The sequence below is a fragment of the Xyrauchen texanus genome, chromosome 25 (genome assembly GCF_025860055.1).
Source record: "Xyrauchen texanus isolate HMW12.3.18 chromosome 25, RBS_HiC_50CHRs, whole genome shotgun sequence".
Taxonomy (NCBI): Eukaryota; Metazoa; Chordata; class Actinopteri; order Cypriniformes; family Catostomidae; genus Xyrauchen; species Xyrauchen texanus.
This window is the reverse complement of record NC_068300.1, coordinates 31,358,213-31,378,487: the sequence shown is the minus strand read 5'-3', so window position 1 is coordinate 31,378,487 and position 20,275 is coordinate 31,358,213. Positions and strand designations below refer to the sequence as shown.

The window sequence follows — 20,275 nt, the reverse complement described above, 5'->3', positions numbered from 1 at the left end:
CAGACATTTGGATTCCCAGTCGACACTGGTGTGAGAGGGAAAAACCACGGCCTCAATTTCACTTGATGTCAACATACCAGCCTATTAAATTGCTGTAGCAACAGTACGTCAGGATATCAATAAAGCTAGATTTTTTATTTTCTTAAGAACATGTGATGCTTGCCCAAGTCGCAGCCACAAATCACCACCTTGATGCTAGGGTGTTGTGGGTGACTGCTAAGAATGCCGATTGCTTTATGACTATACGGCTTCCTCAAAATTTTCTTAAGAAATGCAGCAAAGACGAGTTTAATATATGTGCAAATAATGTATATAAAATACATATAAATCTTTCGATATTTTAGCAAATAAAGGTTTCAAAGGCAAATCATCACTACTATGCCATGCTGTTCATTAATAACTCAATCCATTTTTTAAATATGAATATGTCCATAGGAGTGCTATTGAAGCCGAGAGTCTATGGCAGATAACTGTACCATTAGTTCCCCTTCTGTCACTCACTCGACGTTGTGTTGATTGTAGTGACACAAGGGGTCTTTTCTGATAGCCTCGCGTACCTCTGAACTTGAGAAAAGGCCAATGTCAAATTGGCAGACAGAATTTGCATGTCCCGGCCCCGGACATACGGGTATAAAGGGGAGCGGGCGAGTGACTTTCAGCTGAGTTCACCACTGTTCCACTCAACTCTACTGGCGATAAGCACTGCTCTTAGATCTATGGTGCATTCTGGGCTGCGATTACATGCAGGCAGCGTTTTATGAATGGTTCATGTTCTCAGTGTGAGAACATAGCCATGGCAACATTGCAGTCACGGCTTTCTTTTCTCACGAGAGAAAGCCACTTCAGCCGCCCCCCACATCGTTCCTTCTTCCCACTGGATTGAGGATGGCCCAGCTGGCGTTGAAGGCAATTCTGGGATGACAATGGGCTCGGTTTCACCGATAAAACCCCACGAACGGACCCGCCCCCCCAGCACGCTTGCTTGCTTCCGTCCGAGCTCGGGATCGGTGCGGCTCGCCTCGCTGCCAGCCAGCATTCTCCTTCGAACCCCCGGAATTGTATGACGATGTCGCCGCTCCATCGGAGACGGTCACAGTGGTGTCTGATGCTGATGACTCGTCTGGGCTGCCACCTTCATCTCAGCTCGCCCAGTCTGAGCCTGATGCACGGATGTCCGCTATGCTTTCCTGGGCCGCCGTGAGCAGGAGGCTGGAATGGAAACCTCTGTCCCCCCTCTAGGACCCGTGAACGGCTACTCTGTGTTTTGTCTCTTATCTGGCAACCCTGAGCGTGATAAACATTTGTGGAGACGCGTTAGGTCCCAATGCAAGTTAACTGAATTATCCAATGAAAAATAAAAACGCTTTTACGATAAATGAGCCGCAGGCCGTATGTTGCCCATGTCTGCTTTAGCTGTTTGCGAGATTATCATTAAATCTGCGTCGGCAGTCCTAAATAGTCTATCGAAATATCTTCATTGGGAGAACCACGGCATTGTTCTTTCCCTGCTGTCCCAGTCCGAATAGACCAGTTGAGAAACACTGCTTTAACTCACACACACACTCATGTCAGACCCCCTCGCCTCGCTTCTCTCAGACATTTTCTCTGCTGCGCGCGTGTCGCAAGTTGACGAATCTGACAGGCAGACAAGGAATAAAGGAGATGCGCACGCGCACGTGAGATTCTCCATCCGGTTGCATTTTTTTCTCAATACCGTAGATAAGCAAATGTACATGGTATGATAACCGTCAATTTTCAAACTGTGGTATAACGTGAAACCGGTATACCGCTGCAACCCTAGATGCAACACAGGGGTTTTTCATTTAAAGACGCTCTGTTATGCAAGTTTTGCTTTAGCGGAGCAGCAGCTCCAGCTCCACTTATTCCATGACGAGAGTGCTTCTGTATTTACTAATTTTGTGTTTTTGTATAATTCTGTCATACTGTGCGATCTACATCACCTTAAGCTGTGAAATTTAAGAGTGCATCTGGACTGTGAGCTGTGTTTTCTTCCTCCTCAGTCAGGTGCGAGCTTCAGTGTTGCTCTTGCGTGTCGTCATTAGAGTTTCATATGATATTATGTTACGTTAAATGAGATCAAACGACAATTCGACCAAAAAAATTGTGATTGATCATTTCAGCCCTAGCACTAAACATGTCATTTTGAGTAATGCTGGGATGCTGTGCTTCTCTGGGAGTCTGTGGAAGCTTTGTGAGCGCTATTCGCATTGGATCTGCACCTAATTTCCTATTGTACATTGGGCTCTCAATTTATGTATTTTTGCCTGCAAAACCTGGTTTCTCTATACTGTATGATGATTGGTCGAGCTCTCAAATGGGCAGAACTTTGCAACAAATGGCCAATAATTGAAATGGTGATGTATGTTGTGACTGACAGTGTATGGAATGTAAAAGCTCAGCTGTCTAGCACAGAGTGTTTGGTGGTTTGAAGATACATATGCTGTTATTTACAATCTGACGTAACACATTTATTTTAGCTTTCATAATGTAATATTTTGCCTGTTTTGTTGCAAAAACAGTTTTGAGCTTAGTTCATTATTTTTGTTTAGTAATATTACTGTTTGAGTAGTTTGAGCAGCTTATGAGAACAACTTTGCAAATACCAAAGACAACAGTCTGTGTGGTTTTCCACTTATGAAAAGCACTATCCGCCACTATTGACTGCGGCATTGGTCTGGGGGCCATGGCTGCTAAAATTGGCCAAAAACCACCCATTTAGAAAGGAAAAGCCATCTAACTGACATGTAAAGTGACCAAGCACAGTCGGTTTTGTCATATCAGGTATTTAGGGGCAGGGTTATCGGAGATAATGAAAGGTATGGGGGACAAAATTCTTTATATAATGGCATGTGAGTATTCACGAGCGATTGCACGGATAATCCATGGGAGAAGAGCAGAAAATGTGTAGAGAGTCTAAGTACAGCACAGAAAACCTCATTATAGAGAATTTCCAGACATAACTTAGTAAACAAAGCAGAAAATGCAGCTCTGCTCGAGGACCACTTTCTGCTACGTGCCTCTAAAAGATTTGATGTCACTAACCTGCCAAACTTGGGCAAATTCTGCGATTATTTCATCCCCAAAAGCGCTTATTCTTTCAAAGCAGATCTTTGTGAACACAACTCCGATTCCTGGTGGACTGATGAAACATCCTGTGTGCATCAACTCTTGGAAGTTCCATGGAACCAGCCAATCATATTTGCGCTGTCTGATCGAGAAAGAATTTTCCAGTTTTGTGTACTACAAGCATCAGATGGTTAGTGCATGAATCGTGGGCATGCCGTCTGAGGCAGAGACAACGGCTGACCAGGCATTGCAAAGTGTTTGTTTTAGGTGGTTGCTAGGACATTGCTAGGTGGTTGCTTATGGGCCCAAGTGTGGTCCAAATACTGGTCCTTAGATATGGAAAATTCTGTCACTTAGAAAAGTAACACATCTCTTTATCAAGCCACACTACTTATGTCCGTAGATCGAATGGTGCTGTGAAGTTTAATACTAAGAGTTAGCTTTATAACAAACTCCTATGTATGAGCAGTCATCTCTAATTACCATTTTTACTAATGAGCTCTAAATTATTTGTCTACCTCAAGAAATAACCATCATAAAGCTTGCAATACACATCAGAACAGGGTGTAGATATTTGGGCACAATGTACAGTACAAACCTTATATCTGAAGCAGCTATCAAACGCATCTGCTTATAATTATGCTGTCCTTCTTCTGGCTTTACCCATCACTACAGTATATGCAGCACTCAGCGTGCTACTATTTATTTTTGTGTTGTCTTTTGGGCTTGAACATAACTGCTCTGATAGCACCATTTCACTGAAAGCAAGGTTTGCCTCTTTTTCTGTCACTGGTTACGTTGGGTTCACTTCTCAATATGTCCATATGGCCTGGGTAAATAAATGCCAAGACACTACTGTGTCCCCAATGTGCAGTATGGCAGAACCAGGAACCTTAGCAAATCAGAAGCAGCAGTCATGTTCCATAATATCTGCGCTCTATGATCTCACAGCGGCATTTGATAATTATGATGGCAACAGAATCCTTGCTACTGTACATTTGTGAAAACACATATACACAAACACACTAATGAACTGCCGTTATAGAAGTCAGAGTCATCTTCGATGACATGAAAAATCCATGCAGATTATCCGTTATCAAACCTGCCCTGTGACATGGAGATAATAAACATGTGGATGTGTGTACAATCAACGCTTCTGCTGCTGATCTCAGCTTTAATTCTAAAAAAGCTAATGACCCATAGTTTTTTGTGTCAAGTGCAGTTTTGATCATGGTAAACTCTTACTAAAGGAGACACTTAACATGAAAGTGCATACATTTCCTATACATACTCACCATGAACGCATAAGACTACACAAAGGTAACAGAGTGCATATAATCATCGCTGTTCATTAAGATTATAAACGTAATTATTTTGTTTGTTTTTTCAAAATACTCACATCTTTTAAAGGGACAGTATATTCTGTGTTCCACAGAGGAAAGTCATATGAACTTAGAACAAGATGAGAGTAAGGGGTCGCACACCGGATGTGTCTGGCGGACAACAAGACGCATTCTAAAATTCCAAACAATTGCTTTCTATGAATGTACACACTCTGTTGCTGCTGTCTGTCGGCAGCTTCCAGCTACAACTCCGCTTGCTGCTCAGATTTCTACCATGCCACGGAGCGCAGCTCGTATATTTTCCATTAAATTCGACCCAAATCATTATCAAAGGACATAGATAATTTACTCTAGTGTTGTTCATTTTTGAAGAAAGGAAAACCTTGGTATCTAGCACAGATTTTGTAGATATTTTTACAGGAAAACAATACAAACATTTTTATCAAGAATATGATTTTTGCCCTAATATCAAAGATCTTACTAGAAAAAATAAATTGTGATCTAACGTGAATTTTCTTGATAAAAAAATATGATCGTGCCTTTTAGCTTAGCATAAAGATGACAATTTACACAAGGTTTATTTCTATTTCTTCTGCTCCAAACTTACTCCATACTTACTTCTCTGTCGCTCGTATGAATGTAACACATCATAAGAAAGTGTTTCACTGCTGTTCAAATGCACTTTGGATCGCATGATTTATATGTATAAATGTTTTCCATCTGAAAGGACTAAATATTAAATGAAACAAATGACAATAAAATGCAAAGTAATCTCTTCAGTAATCAAAATACTTTTTGAATGTAACTGTATTCTAATTACCAATTATTTAAATTGTAACTTTAGTGGAATACAGTTACTTATATTTAGTATTTTAAATATGTAATCCTGTTACATGTATTCCGTTACTCACCCAACCCTGCCAATAATAGTGTATGTTAGACACATTTGATCTTACATTACATTGATATTAACACCACCAGTAAGAGTGAAACACAAATTTGAAAGGTCTGGCATAATAAGTGTTTTAAAAACTCTTTTAGGAGTGTCCATTAAGGTGACAAAAAAAGCACATAACAAAAGACAGAAGCAGAGCCACCCCATCTTAGATTCCTTATTATCTCTCCTAGTCTGCTAATTAGGTGTGTATTGACCAGAACAGGCATTCATGTATAACAATCAGGGGGTGAAACAGCAATTAAGGAAGTCTCATGCATGTTATTCTGTTAAATGAGAGGCCTTTATTTCTCTGACAATGTAATACGTTTTATCTCGCCTTTTAATCCTGCACAAATTATTATTCAAACACAATGATCATTCCTTGCTTTGATATTGCATTTGCTTGCTCATTTTAACAGATCATAAGCAAAGGAATCTCTATAATGCTACGACTTCTTGGACCCACTGCTATCTTCCTTAATTCTTACAGGATGTCAACAAGTAGGATGGGCTCCAGGATCAATAACTAGTTAGACTTCAGAGATGGGGGAAGCTTTATATTTAGGCTAGTTTTAGTCTCAGACACCTGTTCACTGACTGATGCATATTGCACACAGAAAAAGGGCAAGAGCTGGCAAAAATCACCAGTTCCTATTTGATTTTTGCAATATCCAGGGGTTGGGGATACACTTTGTTTGGAAACTTGCAGTTACAAGGTACAGGATTGAATGAGCACTTTTTATGAAGATAAATTTGGTTTGAAGCCCTTAGTATCAGGAAACCTAGATATTCACAGAGCAGAATATTACATGTCTGTGAATGCGGGCAATTTGGGTTGTTTTTAACCAAGCCACTGTTTAAATGACAGAACACACATTGGGCTAAACTAACCTAGTAAGTTCGGTTTTTCATTTAAACCAAATGGGTTATTCATTCATTGCTGGTTAATTTTTACAATAATGCTGGGTTAATTTGATCTCATAACTGGGTTCATATTTTCAGATTAATCTGCCAGATGAATACATATTAAAAATATTATAAAATAAACCACACCATAACCAAATGTGTAAACATGGTAGCTCCTTTATTTTGTATGAACATAAATACATGTAATAAGTACATTTAAACAAATTTTACAAACGTTTTAATAAACCGCATGTAAAATAATAAAGTAAAATGTATAATTAATGTTAAGTACACTAGGCATTAAAAACATTAAACACCCATTGTATTATTAAAAGGATAGTTTAGCCAAAAATGTTCCAGGTGTATATGATTTCCTTCTGCTTCTAAAATGATTAGTTTTTGTTCAGAATATCTCAGCTCTGTTTGGTCCATTCTATGCAAATATATAGTGGCCAGAACTTTGAAGCTCCAAAAAGTACATAAGGGCAGCATGAAAGTAATCCATATGACTCGTGGTTAAATCCAGTCTTCAAAAGTGATATGATAGATGTAGATGAGAAACAGATCAATATTTAAGTCATATCTTACTATAAATCTCCACTTTCACATTTGAAAGAAAAACTAAACAGGTGCAACTTGTAGACAGGGTTATACAGGGTATGGATTCAAAATTCAAATTTCACCAACAGGAGATGTTTGCATTACTAAAAAAAAATTGAAAAAGTAAATAAACCTATTCACCGTCCAGTGGGCATTACAGGCTAGCAAAGCCAAAGCTCACAAAGCTAGCATGTCATCTAATAACAGTAAATGCCATATGAGCTGTCTAGTTCTGATTATGAAACGTTATCTTTGCATTTTCTGGGGTAAAGAAATGATATTACCCTAGTGCGACCCCGCTTCCACGTTTTATTTTGGCTTCGCTACACGGAGGGTGGCCAGACATCCTGTTTTTTCCCGGGACAGTCCCGTATAAGGACTATTTCTTGTGTCCCAACTGATTCAGAAAAAAATCGTGTTTTGTCTCATACTTCCCCTCTCCTAAATTTTCTCTATTGCCTATGTGGCTTTCTCAGTCACGTGAGTATTCTAATCAAAGGTAGCAAAAGATACGGCTTGTAAAACCAATAAACAATCCCCTATCAATAGACATCCAATTAGTGAACTGATTGAAGAGCACACAGATGAAATTGTTAAGGAAGCGTGCATGTACATTTAATGAGGATCTTCAAAAAGAGTTTAAATTTCAAAAAAAGGAGTCACAGACAGAGCCTTGTAAAGTGAGGTGTGAGATTTGTGGAGCTCACTTTTCCATTGGCTATGGAGGCTGCACCGACATCGCACAGCATGTTCATACAGAAAAGCATGTGGATGCAGCTAAAAGTAAGTGTGCCACACCAAGTGTTAGCCATTTTTAGTGAAGCAAAGTTCTGAATATGACAAGGTGCATGCAAGTGAAGGACATTTTGCTTATCATTCTGTTGTGCACGGCTATAGCTTTGCACATTCGTGACCTGGGAAAAGTCTTTGCAGGCCAGGCTGGAGGAATCATTCATACACTCTGACATTAAAAAGCAGTTGGATGCCCTGGTTGAAGCTGGTGACATGTGAGCGGATGATTTTTTTTGTGCAGTGAGAAACTTTTATTCAGCATCGGTGGATTGCCTCAAAAATTGTTCAATTGACTCTCAAAAATTGGAGTCAATTGAATTTTTGCTGGGAAGGGGGCTGTCCCATTGTCCCGTTAGGTCACCCTAACGATATGCAATGCATAATTTAAATGAATAAAAACCGACTGAATACTGTTCACAAGACTCTAGACTGTCATTTAAGGGTTAAACTTCTTATGCAACGAGTCACTTGACACAACAGCATGCCATCGATTTCCTTGAAATGCTACTATGGACACAGCGCCAACAAAAGTGCCTCTGGTAAAAAATCTCTACGTTTTTACATTGAAACCTGTTTGTTTGTAAAGAGTAGCATCTTTAGTTTCGTTTGATATGCCGCTTTAAAAAAATCTATTTTTATTAGCATGTCAGTGCGCTTATAAACATGATGTCCACATATGAGGATTTTGGGAAATGATTCCCTCAAAAGTAGTAAAAACATGTTTCCCTTCTGTCACTCAATCGACGTTGTGTCCATGTAGTGACACTAGGGGTCGCTCTTGAGAGCCCCAAACACCTCCCATTCTTTGAAAAAAGAACAATGATAATTGGCAAGTGGAATTTGCATCCCCCAGACATACGGGTGTAAAAGGAGCTGGAATGCAATTCCATTCAGATTTTTTCTTTAGACCTCTTAATATGTGTATGCTGTTGGATATAAGGCACATTTCATCCGGCTTTCTCTCCTTCTGCACGTCGAGTGCAGATTTAGCTCCTGGGCACTTCGACAGTGCTAAAAGGGAGTATATTCCTGCTAAAGAGTATATTTTCTCTATTAGAGCACACACATTGATGTTAAATGTCTTTTTAAAGATGCGTCTTTATAAAGATGCCTTTTCGTCTTTGTGTGATTCCTGGATGTGGTCGTTATATCTCTGCTTCCGACGGCCACATGGGCTGACTCACGTGTCTGGGCAGCGATCACACTGAGGCAGCGTTTGTGGATGGTTCATGTTCTCATTGCGAGAATGTGACCATAAAGCTCCGGGCCATGTCACAGCCAAGCCAGAGTCAGCTCCTGGCCATGTCTTAGACAAGCCAGATCCAGGCCATGTCACAGCCAAGCCAGGGTCAGCTCCAGGTCATGTCACAGCCAAGCCAGAGTCAGCTCCATGCCATGTCACAGCCAAGCCAGGGTCAGCTCCAGGTCATGTCACAACCAAGCCAGGGTCAGCTCCAGGTCATGTCGCAGCCAAGCCAGGGTCAGCTCCAGGCCATGACACAGCCAAGCCAGGGTCAGCTCCAGGTCATGTCACAGCCAAGCCAGGGTCAGCTCCAGGCCATGACACAGCCAAGCCAGGGTCAGCTCCAGGCCATGACACAGCCAAGCCAGGGTCAGCTCCAGGTCATGTCACAGCCAAGCCAGGGTCAGCTCCAGGTCATGTCACAGCCAACTCAACTCAACTCAACTCAATTTTATTTGTAGAGCACTTTCAAAAACCACACTGGGTACCAAAGTGCTGTACATGGAGTTACAAAAAATAAATAAAATCACATAAATACAGCTTAAGAATGGAAAAAACATTTAAAACCAATAAAACAAGAATAAGATAAAATTGACCTAGTACAATTTATAATGCAATTAATTAAAAGCTAGAGAAAATAAATATGTTTTTAAGGCCCCCTGGAAAGAGAATAGAGAGGGAGATGATTTTATGACCAATGGAAGCTCATTCCAAAGTCTAGGGGCTGGCCAAGCCAGAGTCAGCTCCAGGCCATGTCACAGCCAAGCCAGAGTCAGCTCCATGCCATGTCACAGCCATGCCTCGGCCTGCTCCATGCCATGCCACAGCCGAATCTCAGTCTGCTCCATGCCATGTCTTAAGCAAGCCTCTGCTCCACGGTCCAGGCCCGCCTCTGCTCCATGGTCTAGGCCCCTAATCCATCCCTACTCCACCTTGGACATCAGCCACATCGTCTCTGCCCCTTGGGCCTCTCATGGCTACACCCACCCCCCCGCCCAGGGTCTCCACCTTGATCCCATGCTCCACGCCCTGTCACACCAGACCACGCCTCAAGACACCCTTCCCTCAGCTCCCTACAGAACTCTGGACTCATGTCATGTTTATGTGTTTTTGTTCATCTGTTGGGGCGTCGGGAGCCTTGTTAACCTGTTACCCCATGTCAGAGTATTTATAGCCCTTATGTTTGCCATTGTCTTTGTCGAGTATTGTCAATGTAATTTCATTTAGGATTCATGCTAAGTCTACTTCAAGTTTAAGTCAATGACAAGTTGTTTATGTTGTTATGTTTTAGATTCACATTTAGGATATATCACTTATGTAAATAAACTACACTTGGGTTCACTTCATCATCTTCATCATTTTGTCATATCTATTATTTTGAAGTTTAGTTCCTTGTTCATATCATGTCTGTTCATGTTTTTTATATTATTGAAGAATCCTCATTTTGGAAAGGTCTGTTTAATAAACTTACTCAACAAATTATTGTTTTGGGCTCTTGTTGATACTTGGGCATTCACATTGTCTGAAAATAGTGGTAAGTAATGACATATTTCTTTGTTTTATCTGTTTAACTAAATTTATTTTTAGCCTTGAACTTTAAAACATTTTTTCATACAAATATTAATGCAATGGCAACAGTAATGATCAGACTGCAGAACTTTCCTCCATTGAGAGGCAGATAAATTCATTACCATACTATAAGCTGACCTTCTTAGCTCAGTAAAAGGCCTCATCAATATATTGATCTAAAGATAAATTAACTGAAAGAGCAGGACTGCAAAAAAAAAGAGAAAAGGTTACTATTCTTGTGCTGTACATCTTTATTAGTTGCCATTTCATTTGATTCATTAGTAGATGAGATGTGTTTTGCTTTTTGTGTTTGATAAAACTTATTCTACGAAAAAACAGTTTTAACTTTATTTTCTCAATATATATTCTCTTCTCTCAGTGTCTGGATCTTTGTCAGAGCTGTGGTTATTGGGTACATGTGCTTTGATGTGTGTAGGATGCTTATGTGGCCTATGTGTATTCAAGGTGTCTTGGTCCTGTTCTTCTCCTCATTATTTTCTGTCCTCTGTTCTATAACATTGCCAAAAATGGCAAAATAAACCATTTAGAAAATGTCAATGCTGTAACAGTTCAGCAAAAAAAAAAATGTAAGCATTAAGGACTCCAAGACTCTATTACAGAGTCATAAGTTAGGGACTAGAGTTAAACGTATAGATTGTGCAGGTAATTTAATGGACTGACTGTTTGTCTTCTGATTGAATTATGGGTACATTTCTATTTAGTACATAGAGTGAACGCGGAAAATTAGCTGAGCCAAAAGGGGCAGGTTTGTTTGTTTGCAATGCTCATATTGAGAGATTTTCTATGGGCAAGATGTTTAGGGCTTTTAGTTGTTCGGTTTGGTGCAAGTCAATGAGATGGAAATGAAGGCATTTGCATATTCACAGTGGAATCAAACTGTCAAGCTGAGTTAACTCAACTCCATTAAACAATGAAAAGTACATGTTAAAAAGGAGTGTACTTTTAGTCATGTTTCAAGCATTTAGCTTCTTTTTTTTTTAGATTAACCACCTGTCTTCTGCAAATATCTATAATGTCTATATTGCTAAGGGAAGAAAAGTGGCACATCCATTCAATTAAATGCAGTTATTTTACTAATTGACTAAGTGCTGTTCATTTCAACATTAAACACTAAAACAGTGTTTATCACAGTTTGTTAACTTATTGATATGAGATCATCATTAACTCAATATATCTATGCTGCAGACACAATGTTTTAGGTGTTTCTCATCACCATGTCAATAAAAACTTTCTGTGAAATATATCTTCATAGATATGGGCATAGACACTTGTTTGAATTTTAGAATTAAAAAATAAATAAATTAGAATAATATTTGTTTTTAGTTTGAATGCCTTTGTAAAGCGCTTAGCATTACCACTGAGTTTAAACTGCTATATAAATATACTTACCTTGCCTTTAAGGAGATACAAAGACAGATTGTATACAGTGCACTGGTCATTTGGTGACTAACTGTGAAACGTTCTCTCTGCAGCACACAAAAACAAAACAGAGCATGGCTCATTAGATAAATCAGCAGATGTGTTTGTTTGCACCCAAGTAAATAATCATTGACTCATAGGTGATGAGATCTATGAAATCATATTGATGGCTGAGGAAAGAACAATATGGATAATTTGATAGATGTGCAATCAATATTACTAAGAATATATAATCTGTTGCCAATACTTAGTTCTGTTTATCAAAGTAAGCCTATATACATGAAGTTCTGCCCTATTGTTTGTCATGTTAGGAATCAATTGATTTCCAATAATCTTGTTTATTTTGTGGCACTTTGTGGACTTGGGAGTGTTAAAGTGTTATTTCTTTTTATTATTATTATTCTAGGAGTGCAAGTGATTGCTATGTCAGAGAGAGGTTCAGCTTTAAAGAATACTGCAGACGAAGACAGAAGGGGTCATATGGTGAGACATAAATCTATATTTTATTAACTCATAAATATTATAGAGTCTAATATGTTTGATTATGCTCTAACACATTTTTTAATATGAAATTCATATTGGCCTTCATGCTCTGCTTTTGGGCACATTCACAATGACCAGATTTCATACCAGACATATTTTTCGTATGAACCTTGCAAAGCATATTAATAACACTACATTGTGATCCCTTATATTTAGGATCACGATTCAAAGATGTCGGATGAGCACCGAGACACAGATGATTCATCTGAAAAAACACCAAGTAGGATGTCCAGATCCCCACAGAAATCCTCCAAAAGACCAAAGACAGTGCCTGTGAAAGTCATACTGCTGGATGGATCTGCCTATGAGACCGGACTGGAGGTACAGCAGTTGTTTGCGTGCACTAAAACGAATTTGTGTTGTTTTGAAGAAACATGGTGCCAGGCCTCTAGGGCTCTAAGCTTTTTTTACATATTGTAATCCCATCATGCTTTGCCACACCCCTGCCTATTACTCATACGGCTAGATTAGGTGTGAAAAATGTCAGTAGGTCTGGACGATTTACTGTAGTTAAAAAATATATCTCACTATTTCCAGCCTTTATATATACTTTATATAAGTTTTTCACATTATTTGAGACAAAAAAAAAATCCTGGGTGAGAAAGTGCTTGTCCAGCCTTTAGTTATGTCACTATCATGGTTAATGATTTGCTACTTGCTAGTTGGTTGCAGATGGTATTGGGGGAGGAACATTCTCATTCTAAAGTGCATTTGATTTGACAAAAATCTGTGTAGGTGCAAGATGAGTCATCAATATTTTTGGTCCATTGAAAAAAGAAGTCTGCACATTTTAAATGCATATATATGCTACAAGTTAATTTTTTGAACATTGAATTGTACAGTATAATTATCATATAGTGGACTTTAAAGCTAATAGACATGGACTAAAAGCCACAAAACTCAAATTTTGATGGTGCCATTGAGGGCTAAAACCAAATGATTACATCTGAACCGATAAACAATAAGAATATGTAGACATTTGTGCTGTCAGTTGATTAATAATTGTAATCATGGTTAATCGCATCATCTTTTTGGCTAATAGTGATTAATCACAGATTTTGAAAGTGATGAAATTTGAGACTATATAAAATGATTTTCATGTCAAAATGGATTTATTTCCATCTTTCAAAATAAAACTAAACATTATGTTATTAACAATTTCCAAACAAATCTTTCCTCAGTATAAAAATAGAAATGCACTAAAATGCACCAATTCAAGTAACATTAAATGTTTCCCAAAGTCTAATTGGGAGTTTGACTAACTGAAATAACTAGTCCCCACATAGCTTGCATATACAGTGGGTACGGAAAGTATTCAGACCCCTTAAATTTTTCACTCTTTGTTATATTGCAGCCATTTGCTAAAATCATTTAAGTTAATTTTTTTTCCTCATTATTGTACACACAGTACCCCATATTGACAGAAAAATACAGAATTGTTGACATTTTTGCACATTTATTAAAAAGAAAAACTGAAATATCACATTAAATCTCTTAAACGTTCCTCTTCCACAATATTAATCTGCCGATAGACTGTGGCTATCCGCTTTGTTTCATTCTGCATTTTGGTGATAGTTAAGATTTGGAGCATTTCTGTGGTAATTAAATAGGCCTTACATAGGCTGAAAAATACTTGATTTCAATTACAAGTCCCACCTGGACTTGTTTTGTACATCAGTTAGCGTTAAGAACTGAATCACTGCTGTGTGTGTTTCTGTCCATAACTGTAATGAATCCAGGCGGACACATCGCAAAGTTTCCGGCCTTCCAACCATTGTTTATGCTGTATTAATGTTAAATGCATTAATCGTGATTAAGAAAAATGTGTTATAGCGTTAATTTTGACAGCTCTATTGTACATATTTCATAAATGTTTCATGAATATTTCAGAATGGGTTATATCAATATAAGAAAAACTCATAATTATATTCCTGGAATCCATGAACATTTCAATGCCTTCATCTGAATTTTACAGGCCAGCACTGCAGGTCCATCCTCCCCACTGCAGTGATTCTGTGAATTACAGCACATGAGATATGAATGCTAGTGTGCGCCGATGGGGGGTGGGACACTCATTGATAGGTCCCTCCCACACTAGTAGCTCTCCAGGGAGTGGCACACACTGCTCTGAGATCAGTGCTATGTCTGCTTGTGTGCCCTGGGGGTCTACTGGCTGATGGATTTCCAGGGTTGTATCCAGATACAGTCTCCTCTGGGGTGTTATTCGGAGCTCTCTGGTAGTATTTTCCATCCGTTTACTATTACTGGTGATACAACACCCACTGAGAGAGACAGACTGTCCAATCTAAAGGTCAAAGGCTGCCTACACTTCCAGGCTTCTATGCTTTGCTAAGGGAGGGGAGGATGGGAAATCTATAATGGGTACATGCTAGTGGCCCCGTGAAGTAAATAATATTACGGCCTTTCAAAGGAGGGTTACACTCTACCAGACATGTTTGTGCATGTGTTGTTTTAGCCCCTGGTTTAAAGGGATAGTTCACCCACAAATTATAATCCTGGCATGCCAAAACTGATTTTCTTTCTTCCATGGACCACAAAAGAAGATATTTTGGAGCTGATCTTTTCCCTACAATGAATATGCATGTGATTCACACAGCCAAGTTCCATGAAGGACAAAACATCACCATAATAGTATCATAAATATAGTCCATACCACTCATGCACTATTTTCCAAGTCTTCTGAAACTACACTTTTATGCTGACTTTATCTCCTTTCTGGAACTTCAAAGGCCTGATCACCATTTACTTGCATTGAATAGACCAGTGTTTCCCATTAATTACAGTTGAAGTCAGAAGTTTACATACGCCTTCTCCTCCCTAGCCTTCTGGCCTGCGAATTCAGCGGAGCAATTCGCTTCCAGACTCACTACGAATCACAGGTGCTCTGCACTGGGGTTGGGCTCCACAGGCTTAGTTTCCTTTTCAGGCAAACTCCCAGTGATGCATTTCCCGCGGTGGACTCGCGTTTCCCTTGGGCAGTTCCGCGCTTGAAGAGTCCCCCCTCATTAGGCTGGACCTACCACCACGCCATTTCCCACGTACGGCTTCACAACCCTCGTGGTGTATTTGCCACATGTTACCTCCCCCTAGACTGGGCAGGATGTGGCCTCCGCAGGGTCTTTTCCTCCAGAAAGAATAGGACCGGGAAAGACTGCCTTCCCTGACGCATTTCATAGTGTTAAGATAGCCTCAGCCGCTTCACGTCCTATGTGAGAGACATAGTGAGAGAGAAGGCCGCGGCTGCTGGGCTTGCTCCCATGCTAGTCATGTAGCACCTGTTCCCCCCCCTCAGGGGTGCGGGGAACCTAAGGTCTGTATGTGACATCTCTTTGGGTCGTTGGGGAGGGCTATGTGCAGCCGACACAGGTGCCTCTAACGCGCAGTAGCCTGCTTGCACCTGTCTCGATAGTTCATGTAACACGGTCAGTGCGTGGCGTTTTTATATGGGACCCCTTGTGTCACTTCATTTATTTACATACGTGAAATCCAAAACCCTAACTATAGACATGAACTAAACATAAACAATTAACATGAACATAAACATAAACTTGACTTAAACTAGACTCGCAAACAAGGTACATTAACAATACTTGACAAGAGACAATGGCAAACATGGGGGGGTTAAATACACAGATATTGGGTAAAACAATAACATGAAAACCAATAATGACAAATGAGAACTGATAAGACAATAAACCAATGAAAACAAGACACATGAACATGAACATGGAGGGAAACATGAAATCACATGACAAGTGAACCACATTACATGAAACAGGAACTAGAATTTCAAAATAAAAGACATGAAAACAAACATCTAGACATGACAATGTGTTTATGATTAAATTACTACTAGAACACAAAATTGTTTACAAGAGCACAAAGTTCTTCATAGATCTAGCCTCTTAATTTTGCTCTCAAATTGCACCAGATTTGCATTTAACTTTAAAATTGACAAAATGTTCTTATGGAGGAGCATGCTCCCTGACCCCCCTAGAGGGTCAGAAGTCCACCCACCACAGTCTCACAAAATCCTTTGGGAAAAACTGTGGATTTACAAAAGTGAAATATTCCTCCAAAAATATTTGTTTGTGTTCAGAAGAGGAAAGAAAGTCATACACATCTTAGATGGCATGAGGGTGAGTAAATGATGAGGGAATACAATTTTTTGGGGGAACTATCCCTTTAAATGAAAGCAATGCCATGTTACCTTCAAGAGTTTCTCATTTAAGTTATCATTGCTTGAAGTTCTTTTAATAATTCAGGTAAATAGTCATAATAATAAAGAACTAAGTATAACGTAAACTATGAAAATGTTTAATATTGAAGTGTAATTAATATTATCAATTAAATAGACAACTTAAACTCTATTAGGCTTCATTAACATTGTAATGCACAATATCTTAAGTATTAAACAAAGCTAGTTAATGAATAATTCTACATTATTTTAATATCTTTCACATGATAAGGATCTGCATAGAAAGAAAGCCCTAGATGTGAACACAATAAATCCTAATTTCTTCACAGCACAAACCTTTTGCAGATGGAAGCAAACTGTGCAATACCGACCCTAATGCAACATACTTTTGTTACACAGAACTAAGTTGAAATCAGCCCTCAGGGATCAGTCATAATTGAGCCATTCAGTTGCATTATGTTTGGGGTAAAAAATATGAAATTGCCTTTACATACCAAATACCATTAAAAATAATGTGCTTCTGTAATTGACGGGCTTCTTGGATAAATTAAGAGTTCTTTTTATGGTAGTACACCAACTCTCTCTCTGTCTTAAAAGAAATAACCTCATGAGAGGCCAGGGAGGCAATGCGCACACACACACACACACACACACACACACACACACACACACACACACACACACACACACACAAACCTCACCACATCTGTTGCCATGGAAACAGCTGCGCTGTGTCCCTGTTGCCACGGGATACAGGCTCCCTGGGCAGCGAATGCTCAGTCTTTCTGTAGACAGGCAAAGCCAGAGCTGGTGTCTCCAGCATGTTGCATATGCCATGCTTTATGCAGAACCGGGTGTGGTCAGAAGGCAGCACAGATGGTTAGCCATCACTTATTCTGTATTGGACTCATAATAGACACAAATACAGTATGCAAACTATTCTGCCCTACAAAGGCAAAATGCTTTATCTATGCCAAAACTAAAACTGACAAAATAAATGTTTGGTTTTAGTGTGGATGTTTTTCTTCTTCTCTGAATCAGAGCATAGTTGAGCTAAACTTGTTTGTCTCAAGACATATCATACTCTAGAGAGCTGATTTGGTTTTGCCTTTGGGCAGTAGTATGAGGGGTATTATTTAAGATTCATGCATAATGTAAATGCTTTTGTTATGTTTTAAAGATTTAGTTGTAGCAGTAAGGACTTTGACATATGATAACAGTTAGATGGGGACATCTTCTACAATGACAAAAACACAAACTCAACCCCTATTGAGACATATATGCAAATTCAGCATAGTATTATTTAAGAGTTATGCAGTATGTGAAATACTTACAAGATCCAGTTACAACAGTAATTACTTGTATATCTGATTTAAACAGGAAAGGGACATCTTCTAAAATGTAAAATACAAAATCAATCCCTTTTTTCTTATGTTTTCTCTGTCCCTCTTCCTCTGTGTGTGTTTGTGAGTCAGAAGCTCTGTAAAGGGCAAGTGTTACTGGATATGGTGTGTGAACATCTCAATCTCTTGGAGAAGGACTACTTTGGCCTAAACTTCAGTGACACAGAGAGCCAAAAGGTCAGAATTCACCTCTTACATTCACCCATTGTACTAATTCTCTTATGTGGTTGGTATAAAAACAGTGCTTTATTGTTAGAACAAACCCTAACTACAGTGTTTGAAGAATAAGGATTACATTTTGTCAATTATTTCAGCTCAAACTGCCATTACACAGAGTCCATTAAAAATTTTTGTAAATATCTTCTACCTTAGGTTTGCTATCCATTTTTGATGATGCAAACCAAAATCTCCCAGTGAATTACATTAATAGAATGTACAGCATCCCAAATGTAAACGGCAGTAGTGAAGCACCGAAATGAAAATTGTACTAGTTGCAGTAATACTAGTACTTGTACTAGTCTCCGGAGGTCGCATTTGATGGTCTCAAACGTCATCGAGGCTGTCTCATTCCAGAAAAGCAAGTAGGACACTTCAAATGCAGCCTTCAAATGCGACCTTCTTTCATGGGAATTTGGAGGATGCATGAGGTGTATCCTTCGTGGGCACTCACAACCACAATTCTTTGCTTCAGCGGAAACGTCTGAAACAAATGACGCCAATTTGCCCGTAAATATGTTCAAACGCAAGGAATGTTAATTGCCAAGTTGAAGTACCTCAGCAGATGGTGCAGAGTATATAATATGTATAACTATATTAATATATAATTTAACTATAAAGTGCATCCCTAAACAGCAGTGATGACATTATTAAAATATTTGGATTCTGAATTGTGACTGGTCTTGCCTTCATTGAATATATTTAAAGATTTTAGGTGCCTTTACACTAGCTGTCTGTTGATTCTTGTGCACATCAGACAGAAACCGGTTGTGATGCCGCAATACATTTGAAGAGAATTAAAGCCTAAAATCTAAGCTTACCTAAAACTTTAACACAATACTTTTTCTGCCTTTGAAGCACTGGCATTTCTTTCAGGATGTGCACATCTATTTGGTTTAACAACTCAATATACAGTATATTTAATCCACAGAGCATATGTTGATGGTGCGTTTTTGTTATTCATTTTAAATGCTATAGTCTTGTAATTGATAGGCCACTCCATAGTCTAATTCACTTGCTATGGATTAATTTATTGATTGTCATGCTTAAAGTGTAATCACATGGGACTCTATTGTTAGAGGCAGGATTTGATTGATCAAAGTCATCTGTGGCTCGAAGGAACTCCCAGATCTGGTTTAGCCGTAAAGACCCTGCCTGCACTCTCATGGCTCATAATGGCTCTCCCAGTCTAGTTCCACTTAGATATTTTTCCCAGTGGAGACTTTTGTGCATGTTGCTATTATCAGCAGGGTTCGTACCCGCCCCAGAAAACCTGATTGACTGCAGTATGAAAAGTGAAAGATTTTCGTTTGAAAACAACATGTATCAAGCACGGGGAGCGAGACCTACAGAGAGCACGTTTGTTAGACACACTCATGCAAGTCAGTAACAGATTTGAAAAGAACAGAAAAGGAAAAGGAGAAGATTTATGTCAGAGGATGAAGTCATTTGCAGGTCAGACAGGCAGATACATATAACCAGCCTTTAAAGCTGAAGTGTGTAACTTTGATGTTAAGATACTTCCTTCTATCCCAGTTTGATATGCTGAGACTTCAAGCTATATAAATATAAGTTAGACATTCATAGGTTGATTTCCTTGAAAATGGTTAACACTGTGTGGCCCTTCCAGCAATGCGTGTTATTTTAGTAGCAGAGCTGTGTTTTTTTCGTCAAAAAATATAGATAATTATATGTAAAATTAGCACCAGGACCTAAAAGAGAAACACAATTTAATTCCTCCATGACAATAAAAGCTGGCTTGTGGATGAATAGGACAATTTGAGAGTCACAACTGTTAGTAAATACAGTTGCGTGAATGTAGTTTATTTAACGTTTAGCAGTGGTACTGGTTATATACGAATGCTGGTTCTTTGAGAGATGAATGAAACAATTCTTTTCATCTCATATGGACCGAGGTGAGCTGGCATTAAGCGTTGTTAAGTGTCACCAAGCTTTGGCTGACCTTACTGGAGTGCA

The 20,275-nt window shown here is 39.0% G+C and overlaps 1 protein-coding gene across 2 annotated transcripts in view; it reads left to right on the top strand.

The window, feature by feature from the left end:
- si:dkey-178k16.1 (band 4.1-like protein 1) overlaps positions 1-20,275 on the top strand; it is a 62,700-nt gene that overhangs the window by 18,137 nt on the left and 24,288 nt on the right. Inside the window, exons 2-4 of one of the 2 annotated variants that reach the window (XM_052091562.1) lie at positions 12,324-12,400; positions 12,617-12,781; positions 18,155-18,259. In XM_052091562.1, coding sequence (XP_051947522.1) covers positions 12,341-12,400; positions 12,617-12,781; positions 18,155-18,259 — 330 coding nt within the window. In that variant the 5' untranslated portion in view covers positions 12,324-12,340. Of the gene's footprint in view, positions 1-12,323; positions 12,401-12,616; positions 12,782-18,150; positions 18,260-20,275 lie in introns of those variants that run through there. The other variant, XM_052091561.1, reaches the window with a different exon arrangement.